Raw genomic sequence first — 18,161 nt, 5'->3', positions numbered from 1 at the left:
AGTTTCATGTGACTTCCTCTAGTTATTTGTTTAGCAACCTTTTTCTTTCAATCTCTCTATATCTATATATTAAAACTCTCATTTGTTTGTTTGTTTGTTCCTGAACTACAGCCAAAACGATACACGATAGCGCAACAATTTTAGGCCCACCTTACTCATCGTCGTCCCTTCGGTGCTTATGGAAGAAGTTTAATTGAAATCAGTGTTATATTTTTTAAGTTATTCACATTTTAAAGTTTAAATCTAGCTCCTAGGAAGGGAGGGGGAGGGAGGGAGGGAGGTTAAAGGGGGTTGAGGGGGTGGAATGGGTGGGAGAGGGGAAGGGGGAGCAGGGGAGGGGAGGAGGAGAGGGTGCTGCATCAATGCAGGAGAGGGTTGGGCCCAACGGGTCCCACTTGATCTAGTATATAAACATAGCACAAAAAGTAAGGACATTTCTGTTTGGTAGATTATTTCTTTGTTGTAACAATGCTTCTTGGCAATAAATCTTATACCGTTGGAAAGCCTGTTTATTTCCCTTTTAAATGGTGCCACATTTGTAAGGAACATGCATTTGTGGGATGAGCAGCAGAGCTGAGTATGTGGGTTGCGCCCATGAAAAATCTGCCAAATCTTCTCTGCCAATGCCAAACAGCTTATTCTGCCATTAACACTTGTTTGGTGTTGTTTGGTGGATTGGATGATTGAAGTCTGAAGAAACAAGACATATTGGCAATTTAACAATTTATTCATTTAATAAACAGGAGCCTCAGTAGCGTGTGGAAGAACCATACACAGCCACAATAGCCTGGCACGTCCTCCTCATGCTGGTCACCAGCCTGGTCACACACTGTTGTGGGATGGCATCCCATTCTTCAACCAGCATTTGTCGCAAGTCAGCCAATGTGTTTGTGTTGGTCACTCTGGCACGAACAGCACGCCCAAGCTGATCCCACAAGTGTTCAATGGGGTTAAGGTCAGGACTGCTGGCAGGCCATTCCATCCTCTCCACTCCCAAATTCTGGAGGTAGTCTCTGAGAAACCCTGCTCTGTGGGGGCGAGCATTGTAATCTTGGAGGATAGAGTTCGGTCCCAGACTGTGGAGATATGGGATTGCCACTGGTTGCAGAATCTCATCTCGATATCTCTCTGCATTGAGATTGCCTCCAATGATGACAAGCCTCGTTTTTCCAGTGAGGGAGATGCCGCCCCACACCATCACACTGCCTCCACCAACAGATGTTACTCTATCGGTGCAGCAATCAGCATAGCGTTCTCCGCGTCTTCTCCACACTTTGACCCTATGATCCAACTGCCATAGGAAGAATCTGGACTCATCGCTGAACATAACGTTCCTCCACATGTTCAGGTTCCAATGCACGTGTTGCCGACACCAGCGCAAACGGGCCTGAAGGTGAAGGGCAGTCATGGCAGGCCTCCTGGCAGCCCTATGAGACCGGAGATTGGCTGCGTGCAGTCTGTTCCGAATTGTCTGGGCAGAGAGCCGTCGGCCATATCGTCCTGCAAACCTTGATTGCAAATCTGTAGAAGACAGCCTACGATTCCTAAGTGCTGACAGGGTGAGGAAACGGTCTTCTTCGGGTGTCGTCTTCTTGGGATGCCCACTTCATGGCCTGTCTCTGACATCCCCCGTTATATGGAACTTGGCCTTCAATTTGGAGATGGTACTAGGGCTCATTCCAAATAATGCCGCAACTTGGTTTTGCGGAACACCAGCTTGAAGTTGCCCTATCGCACGGGCCCTATCCAGATCAGTCAAACGTGGCATGCCGATTCTTGGAGCAGACACCTACTGACCACTGTAGCAGGGCCCATGCTCACAGATGCTGCCAATCAGGTGCCAATCAGGCACCTGATTGTCAGCACCTGGGGGTACCAGAAGCTCAAAAACAAGAGTCAATAGCAACAGCAGAATAAGCTGTTTGGCATTGGCAGAGAACATTTGGCAAATTCTTCATGGGCGCGACCCATATACTCAGCTCTGCTGCTCATCCCACAAATGCATGTTCCTTACAAATGTGGCACCATTTAAAAGGGAAATAAACAGGCTTTCCAACGGATAGAGGAGGATACACACAATCTCCCAAATGTTCTAGGGGCCAGAGAACCTAGGGTGATGGAGGAACTGAAGGAAATCCACATTAGGCAGGAAATGGCTTTGGGTAGACTGATGGGACTGAAGGCTGATAAATCCCCAGGGCCTGATGATCTGCATCCCAGGGTACTTAAGGAGGTGGCTCTAGAAATAGTGGAAGCATTGGAGATCATTTTTCAATGTTCTATAGATTCAGGATCAGTTCCTGTGGATTGGAGGATAGCAAATGTTATCCCACTTTTTAAGAAAGGAGGGAGAGAGAAAACGGGTAATTATAGACCAGTTAGTCTGACATCAGTGGTGGGGAAGATGTTGGAGTCAATTATAAAAGACGAAATTGCTGAGCATTTGGATAGCAGTAACAGGATCATTCCGAGTCAGCATGGATTTACGAAGGGGAAATCATGCTTGACAAATCTACTGGAATTTTTTGAGGATGTAACTAGGAAAATTGACGGGAGAGTCAGTGGATGTGGTGTACCTCGACTTTCAGAAAGCCTTCGACAAGGTCCCACATAGGAGATTAGTGGGCAAAATTAGAGCACATGGTATTGGGGGTAGGGTACTGACATGGATAGAAAATTGGTTGACAGACAGAAAGCAAAGAGTGGGGATAAATGGGTCCCTTTCGGAATGGCAGGCAGTGACCAGTGGGGTACTGCAAGGTTCGGTGCTGGGACCCCAGCTATTTACGATATACATTAATGACTTAGATGAAGGGATTAAAAGTACCATTAGCAAATTTGCAGATGATACTAAGCTGGGGGGTAGTGTGAATTGTGAGGAAGATGCAATAAGGCTGCAGGGTGACTTGGACAGGTTGTGTGAGTGGGCGGATACATGGCAGATGCAGTTTAATGTAGATAAGTGTGAGGTTATTCACTTTGGAAGTAAGAATAGAAAGGCAGATTATTATCTGAATGGTGTCAAGTTAGGAAGAGGGGATGTTCAACGAGATCTGGGTGTCCTACTGCATCAGTCACTGAAAGGAAGCATGCAGGTACAGCAGGCAGTGAAGAAAGCCAATGGAATGTTGGCCTTCGTAACAAGAGGAGTTGAGTATAGGAGCAAAGAGGTCCTTCTACAGTTGTACCGGGCCCTGGTGAGACCGCACCTGGAGTACTGTGTGCAGTTTTGGTCTCCAAAGTTGAGGAAGGATATTCTTGCTATTGAGGGCGTGCAGCGTAGGTTCACTAGGTTGATTCCCGGAATGGCGGGACTGTCGTATGTTGAAAGGCTGGAGCAATTAGGCTTGTATACACTGGAATTTAGAAGGATGAGGGGGATCTTATTGAAACGTATAAGATAATTAGGGGATTGGACACATTAGAGGCAGGAAACATGTTCCCTATTTTGGGGGAGTCCAGAACAAGGGGCCACAGTTTAAGAATAAGGGGTAGGCCATTTAGAACGGAGATGATGAAGAACTTTTTCAGTCAGAGAGTGGTGAAGGTGTGGAATTCTCTGCCTCAGAAGGCAGTGGAGGCCAGTTTGTTGGATGCTTTCAAGAGAGAGCTGGATAGAGCTCTTAAGGATAGCGGAGTGAGGGGGTATGGGGAGAAGGCAGGAATGGGGTACTGATTGAGAGTGATCAGCCATGATCGCATTGAATGGCGGTGCTGGCTCGAAGGGCTGAATGGCCTACTCCTGCACCTATTGTCTATTGTCTATTGTCTATTGTCTATTGCCAAGAAGCATTGTTACAACAAAGAAATAATCTATCAAACACAAATTTCCTTACTTTTTGTGCTTTGTTTATATAATCAGTCATACATACACTTCTCAACACATAGTTCTCCCTATTATGATCACTGTTCTCTCACATACATTTCATTAGAGCCTACCCATACACATTCGCAATCAGTGACATCAAACTTATTTCCAGAAATTCTAATATTGTGAATAAAATAACTGAACACATGTCAAGATGTTTTTTCATTCTATATTAGTGTAATAAAATGTAATGCATACATACCTACACAGTTGTGCTAGCTTTAGACATGAATAATGTACATTGCTTCCATATTTATTCACAAAATGCTGGAGTAACTCAGCAGGTCAGGCAGCATCTCAGAGAGAAGGAATGGGTGACGTTTGGTAACAGGCGGCACGAACGCGATGGGCCGAAGGGCCTCTTTCTGTGCTGTAGGACTCTCTATGACTCTATTCAAAAATGCACTTCATAAACACAGATAACACTTTTTAGTTCTGTCAATTAATGGTAAGATTTACATCATTTTGTGTGCGGGATATACAGGGTTGCACTGTTTCACATATCAGCTAACCAATGAAAAGATCAGGTCCTGATTTATACCAGCTCTTCACCTTCCCCCTCTTGTCTGAAGAAGGGTCCCAACCTGAAACATCACCCATCCTTTTTCTCCAGAGATGCTGCCTGACCTGGTGATTTACTCCCAACACTGTATCTATTTGAATCGGATTCATGCTTCTGTACCACGTCAGGCAGCATTGGTCATTTTAGTGGCTGTCAAGGGTTTTTAACTAATCAATTCACCAATTGAAATTTTCTTCGCTCTTAAGTATTAAGTTAAATGTTATCTCAATTATATTATGGATACAGTAGAGTTCTATTGTTTGCAAATGCCTAATCTCTGCTTCCATGACTTGTTAAAATAAATAAAATAAAAATACAGCTCGTGGAGGTGAAATTAACATTAACAGAGAAAGCAAAGAAGAACAGTTCATTAAATATGATCAATTGGCCAGATACAGACAGAGTGGATCTCTAGTGCAAATATTCAATCAGTAACATCCAAAGTTTAAAGATCACGAAGCAGCAACTCTTCAAGAAATAGTTATAAATGTTAACTTATCCAAGAAGTTGAACAAAAATAATTGTTTCAAAACATTTTATATACAAAGAAATCGCAGAGTTATGAACACTGCCCAGTCTAGCACACAGAATCTGATACTAAAATGGCGCTGAAATTTACCCATGCCCTACTATGGTTTTCAGAGACGAGTGGTCTATCTTGGTACTCCAGTATCTTTGGCCCCCACCCAAGGCCTAAACTTTCCTCAGTTTAGTTTAGTTTATTGTCATGTGTGGCGAGGTGAAAAGCTTTTTGTTGTGTGCGAACCAGTCAGCAGGAAGACAATACATGATTACAATTGAGCCCTTTGCAGTGTACTGATACATGATAAGGGAATAGCGTTTAGTCAGGGGCATATCTATGGAAAATAGCACCAATGGCAAGCACTGAAAAAGCACCCCCGTCCAAACATCTGACACCCATCACAGAGTGCTGGAGTAACTCAGCGGGTCAGGCAGCATCTGTGGAGAACATGGGTAGGTGACGTTTCAGCTCAGAATCCTTCTTCTATCCATTCTCCGGGGATGCTGCCTGAATCGCATTACTCCAGCACTCTGTGTCTTTCCTTGATAAATCAGCATCTACAGTTCCTTGTTTCTACATCGGAGCAGACGCCACTCCAGGGTCAGATGGAGGTCCGGCTCTCACCATGAAGCAGTAGCTGGTTTCCTCTGCATCCCAGATGGTGCGGGGCAGGGGGGACTTCCTGCGAACCCTGTACTTCCCACTGCGCACAGGGGTCGGCCCTGCAGCTTCTCGGCCTCGCTGTATTGAGCCCTGAGCCACAGCTGCTGCAGCTTGGGGTGGCTGTGCCCTGAGATGCAGGAAGGGAACAGGATCAAATTGTCTTCAATAATTCACAAGGGAGATTGTGGGTCACTGCAAGAAACTCGATCCCTGCACCCAGCAGCTTCAATTGTTTACCAGAGGCCGGCAGCAATAACACATTTGTGTGGCAGCCATCACACATAGAAAGTCCTTTAAAAGAGGTTTCTGGAAACTGCTCTGTGGCACCCCCCTTCAAGTAGGGTCCAGGGCACGTGCCATACCTGCCATACCCTACATACACCACTACGTTTAGTGCAAGGTAAAGCCATTAAGACTGATCAAGGATAGTCCGAGGATCATCAGAGGTAGATAGTAGTTCAGCACGGCTCTCGGGTTGTGAAAGGATGATTCAGTTGCCTGATAGCAGCTGGGAAGAAACTGTCACCGAATCTGGTGGTGTGTGATTGCACACCTTCGGTTCAATGCGCTTCAGTTGCTCCACCGGCCGAATGGCTTAATGAATATGTAGGAAGGAACTACAGGTGTTGGTTTACACCGAAGATAGACACAAAATGCTAGAGTTACTCAGCAGGACAGGCAGCATCTCTGGAGAGAAGGAATGGGCGAAGTTTCGGTTCTGAAGAAGGGTCTCAACCCGAAACATCACCCATTCCTTTTCTCCAGAAATGCTGCTTGTCCTGCTGAGTTACTCCAGCGTTTGATGTCTATCTAGAAGTATTTCTGATTTTCCAAGCTATCTCTAGCAGACGTGGAACTTTTAATTATCTGCACTTCCTGTCTAGCAGTCACACTACATTCTGCCAATATCCACAAAATGTTGGAGTAACTGGCAGGTCAGACAGCATCTCTCTAGAGAAAAAGAATACGTGATATTTTGGGTCGGACCTGCTAAGTTACTCCAGCATTTTGTGTCTATCTTCAGTATAAACCAGCATAAGCAGTTCCTACACACTATATTCTGCACTCTGTTTCTTCCTCTGTTGCCTTTGTGTATGGTTTAATTGTACTCGGGTATGCTAGGATCTGCCTGCATGCAAAATAAATTATCTCACTATATTTTGGTACACATAACAATAGAAAGCCAATGCCAATATTGAAGGTCATGGTGAATGGGGATAAAAGTGAAACAAAGTTTTGGGATCCCCCTCTACTTATATTCCTTCCTCTGGCTTCACAATTTGCATCTCTTATATCCTACCGTCATATTTTTTGTTTTTCATCTCCTTCTATCTGCCCGTCAAACCCCCCTAATCTGCCACCAATTATCATTTGCCAGTCTCACCCCACCTCTCTTCCAGCTTTCTCTAACTACTACAATCAGTCTGAAGAAAAATCACGACCCGAACTGTCACCTGTCCATGTTCTCCAAAGGTACTCCTGACCCTCTAGCACTTTATGTCTTCTTTCAATGGACGAATGTTGGCTAAAATGTGGAGGGAGTGAGGACAGTGGGTGAGGGGTCAATGTTACTCAAGGCTGAGAGAGGGAGGTGAACATTCCTTACAAAGTTACAACTGGCAGCACAAAGAGTGCGTCAATCATTCATTGTTCCCACTTACACAGAGAGATAGAGGTCGTCATTGTCAGTTACACGGGACCAACTATAAATGAACAAGGTCGCTATTTGTTGGATTTCAGACTCTGACTGAGCTGAAGCTGAGAGAATGTGCTGGAGATTGTCCCTGATACTGGCCCTGACCGTGATCACACTGTGGATGGGCTGTGGCTTGGGGCAGCAACAACCTGTGTGTATTTGTAAGAAGTCAATTATGTGTCGAACCGTGGGACCGGACATCAAACACCAAGTCGAGGTGAGTTTCATCAGTTACGGAGTTCTCTTGTGGAATGTTGTGTTCGATAAATCACTGGATTCAGATAACAGTTTCGATTCACTCAGTAATTTATTACACGACTGAAGATGGCACATGTACTCACGTATCCTCGAATATTCCCGGATGCACTCGCAAACCCCGAGTACACAGCAGAGCACGCCACAGGATGTTATGTTGAAGAACACATGGCACCGTTCACGACACGGTCCAAGGCTGAGGTTCTCTCACCGAAAGGCAGTGAAGAAAGCCAATGGAATGTTGGCCTTCATAACAAGAGGACTTGAGTATAGGAGCAAAGAGGTGCTTCTGCAGTTGTACAGGGCCCTAGTGAGACCGCACCTGGAGTACTGTGTGCAGTTTTGGTCTCCAAATTTGAGCAAGGATATTCTTGCTACTGAGGGCGTGCAGCGTAGGTTTACTAGGTTAATTCCCGGAATGGTGGGACTGTCGGATGTTGAATGACTGGAGCAACTATGCTTGTATACACTGGAATTTAGAAGGATCAGAGGGGATCTTATTGAAACATATAAGATTATTAAGGGGTTGGACACGTAAGAGGCAGGAAAGATGTTCCCAATGTTGGGGGAGTCCAAAACCAGGGGCCACAGTTTAAGAATAAGGGGTAGGCCATTTAGAACGGAGATGATGAATTTTTGTTTTTCAGTCAGAGAGTTGTAAATCTGTAGAATTCTCTGCCTCAGAAGGCAGTGGAGGCCAATTCTCTGAATGCTTTCAAGCGAGAGCTGGATAGAGCTCTTAAGGATAGCGGAGTCAGGGGGTATGGGGAGAAGACAGGAACGGGGTACTGATTGAGAATGATCAGCCACGATCACATTTAATGGTGGTGCTGGCTCAAAGGGCCGAATGGCCTACTCCTGCACCTATTGTCTTTTGTCTATTGTCTATTGAAAGGCGCCAAACACCATCCTTTATAGCATTTCATATCAGAGCAGACTGTGCCACTGCCCCCTCCCTGAGTCAATCACTAGCCCCCATTGTCTGCAATGTTTCTGCGCTACTTGTGGCAGGGGGCGCGGGTGGTCTACCCAACTATTGCGATTGTGATGTGTTTCCCATAGAGTGGCATGGGAAAGACTGCGTTCCCAGGCAATGATCACAGGTGCAAGGAGATAAACTTGTTTTCGAGAGGCTATAGAATGTAGGGGCTGCTAACGGCTGATAACTCCATTTCACATTTTAGCTGAAATTGTCAGTTTAATCTTTACACTGCACTCCACCCCTTGGAGTCATCAGTCTGCTTTAGTGCCCATCCAACTACATGTTACTGAGTATACAAACAATAATAAAGATACAATATAATAATTCTATCTCTATAAATGTGAGGTTATTATGTGTCAAACTAACTATTCATGCCATTCTTTAGGCCCCCCTCAGTCATAGCTGACCATGGGTGATGCATCCTAGTTGGCTGCTTGCTCCACACTTCGGCTGGAGCAACGTCGCTTGTGGCTGAAGAGACCAATGCGGGAGTGACAGTCTCTGTCACAAGGGTCACATTTGTGTGCGGTCTCTGGCCTGAAGTTGCTGTGCTCCTTTCTGCGTGCCTACTTGTCTGCCGCTGCGTTCATCAGTTTCTCTTCCCCCGTTTTGAGATGTTGGTTCAGGGTAGCTCTCCACCACGTATGGTCAGCTGCAAGGCTCTCCCAGGACTCCACATCGATGTAGAGCGCCTTCAAATTCCTCATAATCACCTCACATTTATAGAGATAGAATTATTATATTGTACCTTTATTATTGTTTGTATACTCAGTAACATGTAGTTGGATGGGCACTAAAGCATCCTTGTAATGTAGCTGGGGGCGGCCGATGGTTCTCCTCCCAGATGTCAGCTCTCCATAGAGGATGTCTTTTGGAATACGGCCATCCTCCATACGGTGGACATGACCCAGCCACGACAGTCTGCGCTGCCTGAGTAGAGTGGACATACTCGGAAGGCCAGCGCGAGACAGAATCTTGGCGTGGGACACTCTGTCTTGCCAGGATATACCCAGAATACGGCGGATGCTTCTAAGGTGGAAGGTGTTGAGTCTTCTCTTCAATCTGGCATATGTAGTCCATGTCTAACTGCTGTACAGCAGCGTGCTGTTGACACAGGCACTGTTGACTGCTATCTTTGTCTTCACTGTCAGCTTTGGGTTGGTCCACACTCGAGTTGTGAGGCGAGCGAGAGTTGTAGCTGCCGTCCCGTTCCTCTTGTCAATCTTTGTGTCCAAGGAGAGATTGTCGTTGATGGTGGAGCCGAGGTACGTGAACTAATGGACGGCATCGAGTTCGCAGTCATCGATGGTGATGACAGGTGGTGCCTCTGTATCCTGCCATAGGACGTTCGTTTTCTTCAGGCTGATGGTCAGTCTGAAGTCCTTGCAAGCCCGATAGAAGCGGTCCTTCAGTGACAGTAGTTCCTGCTGGGTGTGGGACACAACTGCTGCATCATCGGCAAACAACATGTCTCTTATGAGGGCTTCACGTACTTTTGTCTTGGCTCTGAGGCGGGTGACGTTGAAGAGCCTGCCATCTGATCTAGTATGCAGGTAGATCCCCTCTGTTGCGGTGCCGAAGGCGTGTTTCTGGAGCAGAGCAAAGAAAATCCCAAAGAGTGTGGGTGCGAGGACGCAGCCTTGTTTGATGCCACTGCGGGTGTCGAAGGGCACCGAGAAACTGCTATTGAACTGCACTGTCCCCTTTGTGTTGATGTGGAAGGATTCTGTCATGCCCTGCAGTTTTGGTGGGCAGCCAATCTTTGGGAGAGCCTTGAATAGGCCATCTCTGCTGACGAAGTCGAACGCCTTGTGTGGTCAATGAAAGCAATATACAGGGGCATCCGCTGTTCTCTGCACTTCTCCTGGAGCTGGCGAAGGGAGAAGACCGTGTCTACTGTTGACCTTCCAGCTCGGAAACCACACTGTGACTCTGGGTAGACATGTTCTGCCAGCTTCTGCATGCGGATCAAGATGACCCAAGCAAAGACCTTGCCGACGATGTTGAGGAGGGAGATGCCTCTATAGTTGTTGCAGTCGCTTCTCTTGCCCTTGTTTTTGTAATGATTGTGGCATCCCTCATGTCCTGCGGTACAGCTCCTTCTTGCCACCACTGGCAGAGGACTTCATGCAAAGGAAGCAATAAGGTAGTCTTGCAGTGCTTGATCAGATCAGGGGGAATCCCGTCGCTGCCTGGGGCCTTGCCTGAGGCCAGGCTCTCAATGGCCTTGCTGAGCTCTTCTACCGTTGGCTCTCCATCTAACTCATCCATGGTCGGCCTGCACTCAATGGCGTAATGCCTTGCAAGCATCCCCATGATTTACTGGCCCCATTTAATCAGTCCAAGCATGCAAAGTGGTGTTTTGAACATAATTTCACATCACATTAACCTCATACACACTAAATTGCATTACAATCAGCCCACAGACTCAATACCACCCCTCCATCCTCTTGGCACTCCTCACACGGCAGTAGGGAAGCACACAATTGCAGAATATTATGCCAACCACCACCAAAACAAGCCCAGTCACCAGCCATTGCATAATAATATGCCCCAAAACACCAATTCCACCAGGCGCTCCCTGTGGCCTCCTCATGCAACTGTTTACCAACTTTATTCAAGGCCTCAACCTGTTGTCGTATGTGGGCCACCAGGTTCGAAATGTCAGTGCAGCATTCTCTCCCCATGATGGCACTTCCCCCCTTTATTGGCTAGTAGGAAGTCCAGGGCCGTGCAATTCTGCAAGGCGACAGTTTGTATTGTGCACTCAGGCCTTGGATACCTGCCCTAGCCCCAGAGTGGTCCTATTGTCTGTGATGTGGGACATGTGCACAAACCCAGCATGAAGTGTTCGCACTCAGTTTATGTAGGTAGGCCTGCAGGAGCGAGAGATCTGTGTTTGATTCCGTGCAGACAGGCGGTGCAGCAGCCAACACTGTCAGAAGCATCAGCCCATGCCATTGTCCGCTATACATGATGTGCCTCGCTGTTTTTCTGTAGACAGAGGGCAGAGCAGGCTCGCTCTCGCCTGGTTAAGTGCTGTAAAGGTAGACATATAGGTTTATCCATATAAGCCACTGCGTATAGCCCTGCGCTGCAGCAATAACTTCACCCTTACAAGGGGGTCCCCCACCGGGGACCGAAACCCACACCTTCTGGGCATCTTCCTGATGTTCTTTCGTTGGTGCGGCGTCATCTGGCTCGACTGCAACAGCCAGATGTCGACTCATGGGTGTCCCCCCTGCCACTGGTCGTTAGTTCAAGTTGTTTCGAATCAGAATCAGAATCAGAATAGCCTTTATTGTCATCCAAAAAAACAAGTCATTTGGATGAAATTCCAAACCCACAGTCCAACAATAAGAGCAATAAAAATAAGCAATAACACACACAATCACAAACCAACACAAAACAAAAAAAAGAAACATCCATCACAGTGAGTCTCCTCCAGTCACCTCCTTACTGTGATGGAAGGCCAGAATGTCTTTTCTCTTCCCCTGCCGTCTTCTCCCGCGGTCAGGCTGTTGAAGTTGCCACGTCGCGGCGGTCTGGACTCCCTACATTGAGGCCCCCGCCGGGCGGATAAAGGTTCGCAGTGGGCCGACCCAAGCCCCGTGATTCGGGGCAGGCGGAGATGCTGACACTGCCGGAGCTCCCCATGTTGGCCCCCACCCAGGAGCCTCTGAGCTTCCGATATCCACGCATCCCGCGCCGAAGCCTTCGAAGGCGAGTCGCAGCCGCACTCGCAGCGCCACCACAGCATCCGCAAGCAGCCAGCTCCGCAGATGGTAAGTCCGGCGAACTAGAGCCCCAGGTGGTCCCAGCAGGAGGCAGACAGCTCCAGGCGTTAGGCCAATGGTAGGCCGCAGCGGGAACGGAGACACGACCCAGAAAAAAAGGTCGGGTCTCCGTTCGGAAGAGACAATTTTACAGTCCCCCCCTCCCCCACACATAGTACACAACCACAAAAAAAACCATCACATCTATACACTACAATGAAGACAAAAAAATAACAAAACACACAAAAGACAAACGGACTGCAGGTGAGCCGCAGCTGCTTGCGCAGCGCCACCACTTCCGCTTGCTGTAACACAAGGACCACCCCTTGAGCGTGTGGGAGGAAGTTAGTGTATGTTTCTGCTCGTTTAGTGGACCAATCATACGGACCACCAGCACTGCTGCTTGCAGATAATGCGGGATGTGAAGTGTCCACTGCATCCCATCATCAGCTGCCCACTGTTGTACTTTGTTACCGGTAAAGTAAGACCCATTGTCAGACTGAATCTCCCATGGGGGACAATACACGGCCATTAGCTGGTGCAGACCATGTATGTCCCACCCCTGGGAATATCATCCATACAGCCATACCGTTGGCAACTGCCCAGGAGTCATTGTACAGTCGAACTGGAGTATTGTCATCAGACAATGTGAGGGCCATGACCTCCTCATCCAGACGGCTAACACCGTTGGGGCCTCTCTCAGCCCTATCAGAGATGTACCATTTCCATTTTACAACAGAGGAGCGGTGTGCATGTTCCTCCTTATGGGAGATGTTGGCGGAGGTAACCCAGGTCAAAATACGTACGTGAGGGCACATATCCACTATCCCACTGGCCGTGAGGTGCTCGGTAGCTACGTGTGCCAATTAACATGCAAACAGCTGTCGCTCAAAGGGCAAATATCGCGCGGCGGGATCAGGCAATATCTTTGTCCAGAAGCCGAGATGCGCTGGCCGTCCGTCGTGCTGTTGCCACAGACTCCACTCCTCCTCTCGAGCAGTAGCCGACACCTGCAATTCAAAAGAGACATCCTCCCACTGTAAAGCAAGCGGGGAGCGCTTGTTCCACCATCCTCTCAGCCATGTAGTGGGAAACAGTCACCCCTTCCGGGAGGGTAACAGGGGCATAAGGCCTGGGGTTACCCGGTTGAGCGAGGGCTGTTGAGAAAACCCGCCGGGGAACTCTGGCCAAACCCCTAGTCATGGGGAACCGGCACGGTCCAGCCCCGGGGGCTCTCATCTCAGGCCGGGTTTTCTTCATTCTGCACATGATTCCCTGTTTTCTCACAATGTATTTTCCAAAGGACATAGAGGGTGTTAGTGGGAATGACGTTTATCTGTTCCATACCCACTCCTGCTCGGAGGAGGGCCGGAAACAGTTCCTTTCTGGACAGACGCCACTAAGCACCACCACCTGGTATGGGATTAGATGCATTAACTTGCCTCACTTGTCACCATGGGGAGGTGTGGCCAGTCAAATAGTCCAACCCTTCTCGTGCAGTGAGGGCGGTCCCTATAGATCCTTTAACCACTGATCCCAGGAGAGGGAGTACCACCCCCCTGATGCCAGGCGTCGCAGTCTTAACCAAATACAAAAGGAGGGAGGCAGTAAAGTCAGTCCTCAGGACTCTCATAATTCCAGTCATCGTCATACAAGGACATAATCAGGGCCCATTGTCTCAGTGCCATTTCCCCCTCCTCGGCTCGGGACCATTCTGACTGCGAGCAGAGGTCCCAATCTATCAGTGAGGTTTTTTTTACAGTAACAGCAGCCGCTAACTGATCCCATAGGGTGATTGGATCCCTATGATCCCATCCTAGCTGCATTTCATAGTTAATCCCACTGTTAAGGGACAGGTCACCGAGGCCCCGTATTTCGTTGTTGGTAAATATTCCCTTGGCTCCCCTATTCCATACCCGGAGCAACCACTGTCCTAGGGTTTCCCCAGGTCCTTGGCCAGAAACGGTTACTCATGGCGGACAACTCATTTAGAGTGTGTTCCCGAAGGGTTGTGGATACCCGGGTGCTGGAGTGGGTTGACGTACAGACCCTGGAGTCCCCAGGGGCGTGTGTACCGACCCAGATGGACGCACTGACCCCAGACTCCCCACAACCAAATCCAGTTATATAGGATGGTGGGAGTGTGCGGGAGACTGGCCATTTACCAGGCAGCTTGTCGCAGTTAGAGGGACGACTTGCCCCCATCACTGATCCTGGGGGTGGGATGGTGACGGAGGTGGAACCATATGATGTGACCATCACGCCCACGTCACAGGGAGGGGTGAGCAAGGCAGCTGCGAGTAGTAACTTTCTGGACTCGGATGATGACATTGAGTGCGATGAGTGGGAAGACACGGAGTCTGTCGACAGTATGTTGATGACCCCACCTTACCCGGAGCCCCGTGTCCTGACTTGTTGAAGTCTCAGAAATCCAGGAGTTCTTAAAAGAACTCCAGGAATAAGGAATAAGTAGGAATAAGGCCGGGTTGGCTGCCGACCGCTGGTCGGACCTGACGGGACCCATGCAGTCCATTTATGCTATCCTTCATTAGAGGGGGAAGGAGGCGGGTCTAACATACAATTATCACCGCCAGTTCCAAAGCCGATGTCTCCTGTGTCTCGGCGGCCTCCATGCAGCCGTGCTCCGACCACTGCCTAGTGCGAATAGATTTATATCCCAGCACGCGCACGGGCAGAGTCCACATACTAGCATTTTAATAACCGGCTGCTGGAGGATCGCCAATTCTCGGATTCATGCAGGCATTTTTGGGTGAAGTGAAGAGAGACAGAGGCGCTTCTGTTCCCTAAGGCAGTGGTGGGATGTGGGAAAGGCCTACATCCGTCTGTTTTGCCTGGAATATGGGAGAGGGTCGACCAAGGGGTGGGACTCCGAGATCAGACGGCTTGAGAGAAAAAGTCTTGCCTAGGTCGGACTGGTTGTGATTCGTGTGAATGGGGTGAGTACCAGGAGAAGAAGGAAGCACTGAGGGAACTGTAGCTTAGGAGGTCCTGAGGAGCATATTTGAGGTCGCGAAATTTAAAAAAAAATTAAAAGAGGAAACTCAGGTGGGAGAACTTGGAAACTCCCCACAGACAGTGCCCGAGGTGAAGATTGAACGCGGATCTCTGGCGCTATGAGACAGAGACTCTACCACATATGCCACTGTGATGCTGTGATAGAACAGAACAGTACTGCGCGGAACAGGCCCTTTGGCCCACAATGTCTGTGCAAACATAATGAGATGTGAAACTAATCTCTGCCTGCACGTGATCCATATGCCTCCATTCCTTGCATATCCATGCGTCTCTTTATAATCCTCTTAAATGCCACTATTGTATCTGTTTCAACCACCGCCACAGGTAGCACGTTCCAGGCACCCACCTCTTTGTGTGGAAAAGAATCAGCCCTGCACATCTACTTTAAACTTTACCCCTCTTTCACCTCCCGTGAATTTGATATTTCCACCCTGCGAAAGTGGATCTGACTGACTACCCTATCCATATCTCTCATAAGTTAATACATTCCTGTCAATTTCCTCGCATTATTCACTTGGTCGCAATTTCACTCGTTTAAGGTTATTATACAGTGCATTCAGAAAGTATTCAGACCCTTTCACTTTTTGCTACGTTACAGCCTTATTTTAAAATGGATTTTTTTAAATCATCAATCTACACACAATACCCCATAATAAAAAAGTGAAAACAGGTGTTTTGAAATTTTTGCAAAGTAATTAAAAAGAAATATCACATTTACATCAGTATTCAGATCCTTTACTCAGTCCTTTGTTGAGGCACCTTTGGCAGTGATTACAGCCTCAATTTTTCTTGGGTATGACACTGCAGCTTGGCACACCTGTATTTGGGTAATTTCTCACATACTTCTCTGCAGATCCTCTCAAGCTCTGTCAGGTTGGGGAACGTCGATGCACAGCTATTTTCAGGTCCCTCCAGAGATGTTCGATCGGGTTCAAGTCCGGGCTCTGGCTGGGCCACTCAAGGACATTCACAGACTTGTTACAAAGCCACTCATGCGTGTCTTGGCTGTGTGCTTAGGGCCATTGTCCTGTTGGAAGGTGAACCTCCGCCCCAGTCTGAGTTCCAGAACGCTCTGGAGCAGGTTTTCATCAAGGATCTCTCTGTACTTTAAGAAAATAACTGCAGATGCTGGTACAAATCGATTTATTCACAAAATGCTGGAGTAACTCAGCAGGTCAGGCAGCATCTCGAGAGAGAAGGAATGGGTGACGTTTCGGGTCGAGACCCTTCTTCAGACTCAGACTCTGTACTTTGACTCAGACTCAGACTCTCTCTGTACTTTGCTCGTTTCATCTTTCCCTCGGTCCTGCCTAGTCTCCCAGTTCCTGCCGGTGATAAACATCCCCACAGCATGATGCTGCCACCACCAAGCTTCACCATAGGTATGGTATTGGCCAGGTGATGAGTGGTGACGCTTAGCATTCAGCCCAAAGAATTCAATCTAGGTTTCATCAGACGAGAATCTTGTTTCTCATGGTCTGAGAGTCCTTTAGGTGCCATTTTGGCAAACGTCAAGCGGGCTGTCATCTGCCTTTTACAGAGGAGTGGCTTCCATCTGGCCACTCTACCATAAAGGCTTGATTGGTGGAGTGCTGCGGGTATAGTTGTCCTTCTGGAAGGTTCTCCCATCTTCACCGAGGAACTCTGGAGATCTGTCAGAGTGACCATCGGGTTCTTGGTTACGTCCCTGACCAAGGCCCTCTTCCCCCGATTGCTCAGTTTGGCCGGGCGGCCAACTCTATGAAGAGACCTGGTAATCCAAAGTTCTTCCATTCATGTCCAATCAATTTAATTTATCACTGGTGGACTCCAATCAAGTTGTAGAAACATCTCAAGGATAATCAATGGAAACAAGATGAACATAAGCTCAATTTTGAGCGTCACAGCAAAGGGTCTGAACACTTATGTAAATATGATATTTCAGTTATTTCTTTTTAATTACTTTGCAGAAATTTCTAAACACCTGTTTTCGCTTATTTATTATGGGGTATTGTGATGTATTGATGATAAAAAAAAAGAATTTAATCAATTTTAAAATAAGGCTGTAAAGCAGCAAAATGTGGAAAAAGTGAAGAGGTCTGAATATTTCTGAATGCACTGTATATGTCTGAATCAGTCCTGACCCGAAACATCATCTATCCATATTCACTAGATATGCTGCCTGACCATTGAGTTACTCCAGCATTTTGTGTCCTTTAACGCAATAGCAAACTCTGCAGTTCATTCTTTCTCCTTGTTATATATGAGGCAGTGTGTTTGTGAGTTCCATTTACCAGAGTTCCATGACCAAAGGCTTGTTTGTGGGTCCAAGTTCTTTACCCCAGCACAAACATTGAATTGGTGGACTTGCAATGAATATTGAATTCTCCAATTTTAAGTAATCCTAAACCAAGTGGACCCGTTGGGCCCATTCCTCGTTGAGTTCCCATCATGACATGGGAAAATCACGTTTGGTCTTTAAAATATATGGCATTTTTTTCTTAAAAATGAAATAAATCTTATCTGGAATGATGTTGCTTTTTATGATTAAAACCCTCTCTTGGAGATCCACAAGACTGTGCCCTTATTCAGCAGCAGTGTCAGCTCGACTGCGACGGCAGTTGTTTTGAGCGAGAAGAAACCGCTCCCCCCCATGTGGGACCCAGACTAATCGGGCGTCGAGCGGGAGGTCGGAACCAATCTTTCGACCTAACATTGGGACCTGGGCCAATCGGGCGTCGAGCGGGAGGTTGTACCCAATCAATGGACTCCACATGGGAGTGAGAAGCAGGAGCAAATAAGGACACACCGGCGACCAATC

At 47.6% G+C, this 18,161-nt stretch overlaps 1 protein-coding gene across 3 annotated transcripts in view; it reads left to right on the top strand.

Moving 5' to 3' along the window:
• LOC144598009 (di-N-acetylchitobiase-like) overlaps positions 1–18,161 on the top strand; it is a 153,297-nt gene that overhangs the window by 83,013 nt on the left and 52,123 nt on the right. For 2 of the 3 annotated variants that reach the window (XM_078407877.1, XM_078407876.1), the window contains exon 2: positions 7,357–7,529. The exons of the other annotated variant lie outside the window; for it this stretch is intronic. In XM_078407877.1, the coding sequence (XP_078264003.1) occupies positions 7,383–7,529 (147 nt within the window). In that variant the 5' untranslated portion in view covers positions 7,357–7,382. The remainder of the gene's footprint in view (positions 1–7,356; positions 7,530–18,161) is intronic. 3 annotated transcript variants of the gene reach the window in all.

Source organism: Rhinoraja longicauda, chromosome 11, assembly GCF_053455715.1.
Source record: "Rhinoraja longicauda isolate Sanriku21f chromosome 11, sRhiLon1.1, whole genome shotgun sequence".
NCBI lineage: Eukaryota > Metazoa > Chordata > Chondrichthyes > Rajiformes > Arhynchobatidae > Rhinoraja > Rhinoraja longicauda.
Note: the sequence above shows the minus strand (reverse complement) of the source record. Positions and strands in the feature narration are given on the sequence as shown.